Here is a 10418-nt window from a genome sequence, read left to right as displayed (position 1 = left end):
TAACCACCAAATATAGCGCTCACAATTCTACTTCAAGAAACTCCTTTCTACTGCTTCAAGGAAAGCACAACAATTTGAGCCAGAGCATCACCCCGCAGTGAGTCTTTTTCTCTTTGTCCTCAAAGTTCAGCTCAGAAATCTTCCTTCTAATAACGATTTTTTTCGAATTTCTGCAGTTAAAAATCTTTATCTACTAATCTATATCCAAATCAACTCTAATGCTTCATATGAAAATAAAATACATCGAATGAGTGTTGTGTTATGTTTATCACATTCATGCTTTTCTCGCAAGGACCTGAGAGGAGCTCCAGCGTGGAGCAGAATCACCGTGCTCATCGACCAGGAACGCTTTGGTTAGTGCTTCAACAAAGATTCCATGTGAGGCCCGAAAAAAGGGCAAAAGCGAGAGGCAACAATGCGAGGGGAAAAACGTGAAAATGAGAGGAAGAATTCGACACAACAACAACAACAACAAAAAGCAGCAACAAGAATCGGTGACGATTGAGTGAATTGAATAACAATGTTCAAAAGTGCCGTGAATGTGTGGGTTCAACAAATTACGACACGCACTCATGGTTCTGTCTGCAGCGATTATTGTCTCATTTTATACCACCTCGTACCTCCCTATATGGGGGGCTCGCTATTGCAGGATCCTCTTTGCTAATTTTCACGTTTTTTTTTCTTGGACATTGCATAAAAATGTGTTTAAGAGAAATTTCATTAAGATAAATAAAAAAAAAATTATATTTAATTAAATGTTGAATTTTACATAAACTCCTTTTTAGATTAATATAGTTCTCAGCAAGACCTTTTCAGGTATGACGTGGAATAGATCAGACGCATTAAAAATTCAAGAAGATCACAATGCATTACTTTACTTTATACTTTACTTTATGATAACTCTAGAGGGGCCCACTACATTTTACTTAACCCTCCGTAACCGTGATATATAATAGTCAAAAAACTTTTTCAACTTTACAAAGAAGGATCTTATTTGACCAAAAGAATTTGCTTATTTTTCGAAAAATTCTATGAGCTCGGTCACCTACTCCATAGCAATGTGCGTAAGAGTTTTAGTCACGGTACAGAATGGAGGGTTAACGAAACAGAGAGCAGTTGAATTTAGCGCGCTGTTAGCAACGCCTTAATGTTGGCTATAGAGACTTATTAGCGTATTTTGCGCAGTCGGTAATCTCTTTTGTGACTGATTGCCTTCTCTTCCATTTCATTCCAAGAGCTTCGGTCCTTAACAATTTAACCTCGTTATAAGACTTCTACGAAATACTTCTGAAGTATTCTCTCCCTGGAAAAACAAACCTTCCCAGGAGGTTGGTTGGTAGATTAATTTCCTATACTATGTAGGTACATACATATGTAAATAGGGAGGATTTGGGAGAAATTCTCACATGAAATGGGAAGCTGTTCCTGTGCATTTAAAAACTAAAAACTCTCAAGGGGTATTTATCTGAATAAAAATATTCGGATCTTCGGAATATTCGCTAAAGATTCGGATTATTTACTAAGATTCTCCAAAAATATTGAAAGATTCGCCAGATAAATACATACATAAATACATGTTGATAATTTTAACTAAGGGTTCCCTAGACGAATCAAAACTAATAGGAAAGGAAAGAAAATCCAAAATGGATGGATTAAATCGAAAGTATTCGTTTAACGAAAAAGTTTTAAAACTTTTTACACGAAACTGTTGTGATTCTCGGAAAAACTATGATAATTTTAGAAAAAGGGAGACTTATACACAAGAAAACCGCGTAGTAAAAATTACTATTCCTATACAAAATTCAATTAGATTCTACTACGTCAGCTGAAAGGCAAAAGAAACTAACGTTCGCTTCTTCATTTGAATGAACATTATGGTTAAACCTTTCGCGTCCAACGTAAAACATTGAAACATGCGCTCTTTTATCAAGATATTGATCCTGTAAAATGCTCTCAGGGGACATTTTTTAGGCAAAACGTCTTCTTTGACTCTGCGTTAATTAGTTGGTATACCACAATCGTGGCATACCAAGTATTGTAATCATCGGAAAAACCGACCACCTCAGATCGGGCTCAAACTTGATATAAGCACGTTTTAGACATTCCACATTACGAAAATGGTGGTGGAAAATTTTTGATCCGGCCGGCCGGCCTGCCGTCCGGCCGGCCTGCCGTCCGGGACTCCACATTTTGCCATATAGCTCGAGAACGGTAACAGATAGAGACTTCAGGTTTGAAGTTTTCTATAGAAATGTGGGTGTAAAATTTCATTTTTTCGCATTTTCAAATTCCAAGATGGCCGCCGTCCGCCATTTTGAAATACCGTCAATCAGTTCCCTTACAGCTAGAGGTCTGAAATTTTAGTATGTTGTAGTGCTCAGTGAGATGTTTTCATCAACAAATCATACTTGAAAATCGGTCAAGCGGTTTAGCAAATATGGCGGCCTAAAGCAAAAAGTGTTTTTTCAATATAACTCGAGAACGGCTTGACCGATTTTGACCATCTTGGTATCAAATGAAAGGTATTGAGAAGCCCTACAACATTCTAGAACATTCCAAGTTTCAAAAACATCCGCAAGAGGCGCTAAAATCGAAAACAAAAATTGCCTAACTTTAAGGGGCTATATCTCCGAACATCTGTTATAGATTTCTTTTAAATTTTGATATGTTGTAGCCTGACTCAATATCTATCATCAGTCCGAAAATGAAGAAAATCTATGTCTCCGTTTAGAAGATATAGCCATTTGAAAAATTCTTGAATTTGAAAAGTTCTAAGAGCCATATCTCTTGAACGGTCTGTCCGATTTTGCTCAATTTGGTATCAAATTAAAGGTTTTGCAAAACTCTATAACTTTCCGAAACATCAGAAATCTTTAGAACCATTCCTTGTGGACGAAAAGTGCAAAAAACTGTTTTGGTAGAACAAAAATCCGCCATTTTGTGTTCTGGAGGTGACCTTGAAATGTATCGCAATATACATCAGATTATAGCTTATTTTAATAGCTTTCCATAACTAGTCAAGAAATTTCTGTAGGTCTAATAGAACTTAAGATATAAGCATTTTAATCTGTCAAATTGCTTAATTTTACAAAAAATCGACTTTGCCTACTAATACTACTCACAAATTAAATTACAACGCATAGACTGACCCATCCGCGTTGTGGTATACCAACTCTAATAACTGGACGCGTTATGATTGACTTTCATGTATTTCTGAATAAAAAAATAATTCAATCCATAAAAAATTGAGAAAATAAAATGTTTCATGTTTAGGTCTACGTCCCAGTAAAACTTTTGTGGCCACAGTGGGCCCACATTGCGGAACTATAAAGTAGGTACCCTTATTTGCGTCACGCCGCGGTCTCGATTTTTTTGGGCAAATCCCTGTTTTAAATTTATAATTTTTTTTTAAATGACTATAAACCACCTATAACTACATTACTTGTTGATTACAATAGAAAAAACGCCTATATATGAATCATTTGTTTTATAAAATCGTGATATGTCAAATTTAGAGGCTATAGCGCTACGGAGTGCCCACGGTGGCGCCATTCCGTAGCCTTCGCAATTTTTGTGTTTTTCATGTTCTAAGTTCATTTACCCAAAGAGCCTGAAGGGTTAAACGCCTGTGTTAGGCGATAGAGAGTGCGCTATACATTTTGAAAAAAGGTGCGAAGGAGAAAAACAATAAAACGTGATTTTTATTAAGGAGCTCTGTAGTATGACTTAGGCTTAAAGGACAATATCTTAAAATACACATTATATAGTTTTCTTTAATTTAATATGTTACAGCTGAATATAATTGCAACTGTTATAACTAGAAGCATTATGATTGGTAAATACAGTCATACCCCGCATTATCAAGTTTTAAATTCTTCTTACGCACTAATTTTAATGGGTGAGAAGAGTTTAACCAAGACTTGATAATGCGGGGTATGACTAATACTACAAGCAAAGAAAATATACCAACTAATAATCTATAATTCCAGGGATATAAAGGTGATTGATAGGACGGTTGATAACATATTTAGTTGGTGTTCCACTTCGTGGCCAACACCAAGAATTATTGAATATAAAGTACTGAACAAATAATCTGATGATAAAAAATTATAATAACTTGTGTAAAGTCTACCTTCTAATCAGTCACTAAAAGAGCTTCGTGGAGGACACAACTTCAAGAGAAAATTTCTTTCCGTTTTTATTTTAAAATAAAGTGTAAGTTCAGTGAAGAAAAAAAAACACTAAAAGAGAAGAACAGTGACTAAAATATAAAATTTATTTTATTTCATGAATAGAAAATCAATAAAAGTCGGAAAATGGATTTCTTGAGTGGAAAATCTTACAAATCCAAATGCTGTGAAGGAGGATTCGAACTTCAAAAGCATCTGATGCTCTATTGTTACGCAAAACTTAGAAAGATGGGCTGCCAGACATTTTCTGTTGGATACGAAGTTGAAGATTTCACGAAATTCGACGACGTTGTCTGCCATTTTGAAATGAACGAAACTAAATATTTGTTCCCAATTCAAGCGAAGTTCGTTCTAAAGGACGAACAAAAGATTAATCAACGCGATTTCATCAACGATAAAGGAAGAATTAACTTAAAGAAACACATTGAAGGCATTTTGAACTTTCAACAGTTAACGGAAGGCAGAGAGGTACGATATATTATTGCAACAACTGCACAAATGAAAATGGATATGGAAAATATTAGATTTAAGTCACTTCAAATAGGGGAAAATCAAATGAATATTTTAGATCTTTTCAGAGATTCAGGGGCAAAAGTCTTGCAAATAGACCCTGAATTTGAAGAATTTAAAGAGGTTTTGCAACAAATCGAAACAGATTTAAAAATCTCAAGAAATACCCTAGTCGATATAATTAACCGCCTAATATTTCAAACAGAAGTACCAAAGAAAGATAATTTTTTGGGAATAATCCAAGACTTACTAGCTGATGTGGACGTTGTGAATAGAGACACGTTCTTTCAAACATTCCAAAATCGAACAATGAATTACATTAAATATGATAAAGCCACAAATGAACGAAAAGTTATAAGTCAAGCTGCATTCAATGTTCTTTTAAGAGGTTCAGTGCTCGAGGCAGATCTACCAGGAATTTCTGACTCATTTCTCTCTGAGTTAAAGTTATCAGTTGAATTCGAAAGTCATTTCCTAGAAGAAACGTGGAAAAGTTTGCAAAATTCTTCCAAATTCATAAGATGTGAGGAAAATCTAAATTTGACTGCACTGAGAGTTTGGCATTCAGTCAAAATGGCGCACGGAGACGCCATTTTGATTCCCATGTCTAAACTCAATGACTTCCATATTAAATCTTTGGCTTTTTGTGAGGAAATAGAAAGAAATATAGTAATTCTTGTTGATAAAAAAATGGATTTAAAAATTTCCATGGAAAAGGAAAACATTTATTTTGTTGAAAAGATCCAAGATGGTAAACTATCGCCATTTTCCTACGATGAACTCACAATAAATGCAAAACAAGAATTTGAAGAAAAAGTTATAAAAATTCAAAATTTTCCGTTACAGTTGAAACATTTTCCAAAAAATGAATACAAAGATTATAAAAAATTATTTGAAAAATTCTTTTTTCTTTTCCTTGATGGGAAGGTCGTTGAAATTGGTGGAAAAATTCCAGAAAACCATCATCCGCATATTGAGAGGTGGTTCAAATTTATAGGGCCTGAATTATATAAAATCGATAAATTCCCTTTTATTGTAGAAAATAAAGTTTTTCTAACAATTCCTAAATGCATCGTTAAGGGTCATCCGGGTATGGGAAAATCATTCACTTTGAAGAATATGATGAAGGAATTTAAACAAAAATATCCTCATTTTTGGGTTGAGTTTGTTCAACTAAATTTACTTGGAGGCGCTTTTGTAAAACTGAAAGAAAAGAAATACCATCTTACGGAGAATGATGCAAAAGAATTTCTTCTTAATGAAATTTTATCTTTGAAAGAAAAATTGGATCGAGAACTAATTGATTACTACTTAACATTTGAACGTCCTCCAATAATTCTAATTTTTGATGGTTTTGATGAGATTATGCCAACGTACGAGGAAGTTGTGCTCAATTTTATTCAAAAACTGATTGGATTGAAACTTAAAATTGTTATTTCTGGACGCCCACATTGCGAAAGAGTTTTAAAAGGCCTCAAAGACTTTAAAGAAATTGAAATCTATTTTTACTCTGAGGAACAGCTTGAAAGTTTTGTACAAAAATATTATGAGTACAAATGTAAATCATGCACATCACCCAAAAAGTCACATAAATCATTTGAATCTTTCAATAGAATTTTGAAACACATGATGAAAAATTCAAATAAACTCGAACAATTTCCTCTTTATTTGAAATTGCTTTCCGACATTGCTTTCAACATACAGCAAAATTCCGAAAAAGTACTAGATGAAGGCCACAAAATTGATATTTTATGGATTTACAATGAAATATTTGAATTGTCTGTCGATAATTACTTGAGGGAAAAAGAAGGAATTGACACATCTTCAAATTTGGCTGTGAAGAGAATTGAAAGAATGAAGAAAGATTTTAAATTGTTCTATTCCCACGTAGCTGCTAGAGAAATGAATATAGATATAGATTTACCACCACTTCCAGTTTTATCAGTAGAAGAAATTATTGCACCAGGTTTCCTTGTAACCTTTAGTCAGTTAGTATCAAATGACACAAAAAGGACAATCGCAAATGCAAATCGGTTTGTGTTCATTCATCGAACATTTGCAGAATATTTTATTGCTCTAACAGTAATGGACAATTTAGAAAGTTGTACAGACAGAGTTGTAAATTTATTAAATAAAAATAAAGAGTTCGATTCAATATTTAAGTTTCTATGTCCACTGCTGAGTGATAAAATAAATGAAAATAAAATAACTCTTGATATTCCACAGAAGAACTGTGATGAAAGAGAACTGATTTTGAGATTTTTCAATAATGTTGCTAAATATTGTTGGGCCGACTATTCAACAAAACATTTAAAAGACATCATTACATTTTTAGACATTAAATTTTCCCAAGATGGATTAAAGTTCTTCAAAGATGAAGATTTGTTTGAGCGATGGTCACTTGATAATACAAGTTCTACTGCTATAAAGATTGAATTGCTTTATAAGTCAAGAAATGAAGAATGTTCTTATAGTAAATTATTTGAGGAATTTTCACGAATTGGCGAAAACGATTTAATAAAAAAGTTAGCAGGTCTCGAAGATTTTGAAAAATTCAGAAAGACAACTGAACTTGTTGAGACGTATTGCAATTCATTTCACAAATTTCTTCAAAAGCTCTTGGAAGAAATTCTTAACCCAAGTCATGAATGGTCATGGTTTGAGTATTGTGATAAATTGTTTTGGTGCTTTTGGAAGATCTTTAATTACTCTGAGAACTTCAGAAGCTTTCACGCGGAAACTCGTGAAATAATAAACAAATCGGAATTGGATCGAGACAAAAAAGATGGCTGTAATTTCCTTGTTACTGTAGTAAGTAAAAGTAAAAGAGATAAATATTCAACATTTGAAGGATTTATAAAAGATATTTGTTGCAACATTCTATGTAGTGACGGTATTTTCAAGTTCTTCCAAGTGTTCAACGAAAGAACTTTTGTGTATAAAGAAGTGTTTACGAATTTCTATAGAATATTTGAAAACAATACTCAAAAATTAATTTTATCTGACAACAATTCAATTCTTTATCATTTTTGGATTGAAAAGGAAATGTTCAAATTGCTGGATTTTATAGAAAATATTTCCGATAAGTTTTTCAGAAATTTAACTGAAAGTCCCCTCTTTGGTGGAAAATCTCTTGAAGAATATTACAAAGAATCAAAAGAAAAAGAAGAAGATGTTTTCTTAGATGTACTGTACTTCTGGTATATTTACAGGCTTCACTTTAATACAATCAAAGAGTTACTTTGTAAATACCAGAAAGATACAAATATCTCCAGAGCCATTGTTAAGGATTTAAGTCTTTGCACAACATTGGCCTTTTATGCGGAATACGAAACTGAACAAGAGAATGTAAAAAATATTATTAAGACTTTTTGCCAAAATATTCTCAATTGGGAAGTTGAAAATGGTACAAAAATTAATTTTCTGCATTGCCTGGCAAAAATTAACAAACCTCCTATATATCCTAAAGTTTGTAATGAAACTCACCAGAGAGAATTTAAAATGTTCGAATGGGTACTTTATCATATTTTTGAATATTTACTTAAAGCAAAAGAACATAAAAATAACAGTAAAAATCCCCTTTTTCGGATGCTTTATGAACGTGATAATGATGGTAATATTCCTCTTCAGATTTATGTATTACAAAATAATTGTACATTACTTGGTACCATATTTGCAAACATAGATAAAGGAATATGTTGTGATATGTTCAGTAAAAAGAACAACAGAAAGCAAAACTTCTTCCACTGTTTCGATACTACAACATTCACTTGGTCCAATTCCCCAAATAGTAAATATAAAAATTTTTTTAAAACCTTATATAGCTCTTCTTATGACAAATTATTCTTAGAAAGAGATATTGATGGAAAAACCCCATTTCATTCTATTAATTTTTTCGAAGCTCCTTTTATTAATTGGCTAGAATATGTATCAACTAAAACTTTTATAAGTTTATTGCAAATTTATGATAAAGATGGTAATAATATTTTACATTATATGGCAAAACACAAGCAAAGTGCTTCAAGACAAATACAGCCATTAAGAAAGCATGTTGATGGAAGTCGTCACTCACATATCCCAATAAAAAATGCTCTAAAATACAAAAATAATTCAAATGAAACTCCATTAGATGTATGCAAAGACTGTGCTTATTGCGGTGATGAATATGAAAATTGTGAAATGAAAAAGGAATTTGAAACGATTTTGAAAAAAAAAATTTATAGAATTTGAATTTAGAAGCTATATGGTATTAAGTTCAGAAAAAATTACAAAACAAACATTACATGATTAATTATACCTCCGCCACAGTTTTTTTTAGGGTTCCAGCAAGAAAGTGAAAAATCTTTAATTCTCTTCTCTGACAAACACCATCGGGAACCAATGAATTATAAATACTACATGTACATTTGAACTGTACAACTGTACATAATTTTCAGTTCAAATTTATGAATTTTTAATTTTGAAGTGAATAATCATTACGTAGAAATTTAGTAAAATTTAACGAAATTTTAGTCTTTTTGAACATAAACCTGTAAACTGGAGAGAATAGTTTATTTTCACCGAAATCTCCAGTTTTTTTTCTATGCAGAGTGCTTCAATTCTTCTAAGTTGTGTGTTGTCATTTGCAGTGAAGCCGCGATTGAGTGAAGACGTAAAGTTTTTCGCTCCCGCGTTTTTTTTTGGGAAAAGATAATTATGCTGATTACCAACAAATATGAAAATGAAAAATGAACATTAATGATGAAATGGAAGCCAATAGGCATCAAAATGTAATTAGAATTAAATTATTTCAAGTAAAAGTGAAAATTTAATTTTAAAAATTTTAATAAGAAATTCTGTTAAAAATAACAAAAATTTAGTAAAATTTACGGAGACATCATAGAGAAATTAACTAATATTTCGTTAAAAAAAAAACTAAAATATCTCGGTTTTCTCGTAGACTTCTGTTAAATTCATTTAACTAAAATTTTAGTTAAAGAATTTTAACTAAGATGTGTGCAAAAATACCGTAGAATGCCCATTCCGTAAAATTTACGGTGAAAAATTTTAGTGTGTAACGTTTTTTTCTAAATAATTTTTATATTTTGTATATACTTATGAAAAATTTATTATACTAGTCAACCCGAGCCCCCAATCACGTGTGAGCAAACTCTATTTTTTAAGCTATAAATGGGGGGCGTATATTAGCAGGGGGGATGAATAATACGGTACCCCGAAAAATTCCAAAAATAAAAAAATCCCGTTATCTGACCCTTCAACAGGTAGAAAATGGGAAAAAATCAATTTTTCTGTGGGGGCGCTATAAAGGGGGGTCGGGGCGGAATCCCATATAGCGCTTGCAACTCGTATTGACCCCCTCTACCTTCATACCTTTCATCAAGATCGGCCCAGCCGTTTAGGAGGAGTTCATGTGCCACAGACAGACAGACAGACAGACAGACAGACTTTTCAGCTTTATATATTAAGATTATCTTTATGATATTTTCTTGTATTATCTTTTTGTGAAAAATAAGTCTTTAAGTATGTACCTACTAAAAGAAATACTAAAAACTTAAAATAAAAATCATTTTATATTAGAAATGTTTGTGTTTTCTTTTTGTTTTTGCAAAGTTTCGTTTATCAATAAAAAAAAGATTTTGTGAATTTAACCCTACAATTGCCATGGAGGGTAGATGACCGACAATACAGCATCATTTCGAGCTATTGTAGCCTAATTCT

General features: G+C 32.4%; 4 protein-coding genes across 4 annotated transcripts in view; 2 read left to right on the top strand and 2 right to left on the bottom strand.

Moving 5' to 3' along the window:
- LOC129795035 (probable asparagine--tRNA ligase, mitochondrial) overlaps positions 1 to 10418 on the bottom strand; it is a 1173171-nt gene that overhangs the window by 839970 nt on the left and 322783 nt on the right. The gene's annotated exons all lie outside the window — the stretch shown is intronic.
- The window catches only part of LOC129794972 (mucin-2-like), an 826140-nt gene that overhangs the window by 704912 nt on the left and 110810 nt on the right, over positions 1 to 10418 (top strand). The window lies entirely within an intron of this gene.
- The window catches only part of LOC129795002 (sodium-dependent nutrient amino acid transporter 1-like), an 899230-nt gene that overhangs the window by 839970 nt on the left and 48842 nt on the right, over positions 1 to 10418 (bottom strand). The window lies entirely within an intron of this gene.
- LOC129794977 (uncharacterized) lies at positions 4139 to 10267 on the top strand. The gene is made up of 2 exons (XM_055835933.1): positions 4139 to 4215; positions 4296 to 10267. Exon 2 carries the CDS (start codon positions 4317 to 4319, stop codon positions 8928 to 8930), a length of 4614 nt encoding a protein of 1537 aa, XP_055691908.1. The 5' UTR covers positions 4139 to 4215; positions 4296 to 4316; the 3' UTR covers positions 8931 to 10267.

This window comes from Lutzomyia longipalpis, chromosome 4 (assembly GCF_024334085.1).
Source record: "Lutzomyia longipalpis isolate SR_M1_2022 chromosome 4, ASM2433408v1".
In the NCBI taxonomy this organism is placed as follows: domain Eukaryota; kingdom Metazoa; phylum Arthropoda; class Insecta; order Diptera; family Psychodidae; genus Lutzomyia; species Lutzomyia longipalpis.
This window is presented reverse-complemented; position numbering and strand designations above follow the sequence as displayed.

Bases quoted from the DNA above. Each gene is read 5' to 3' on its own strand.
- LOC129794977 (XM_055835933.1), top strand. From the start codon at position 4,317: ATGGATTTCTTGAGTGGAAAATCTTACAAATCCAAATGCTGTGAAGGA.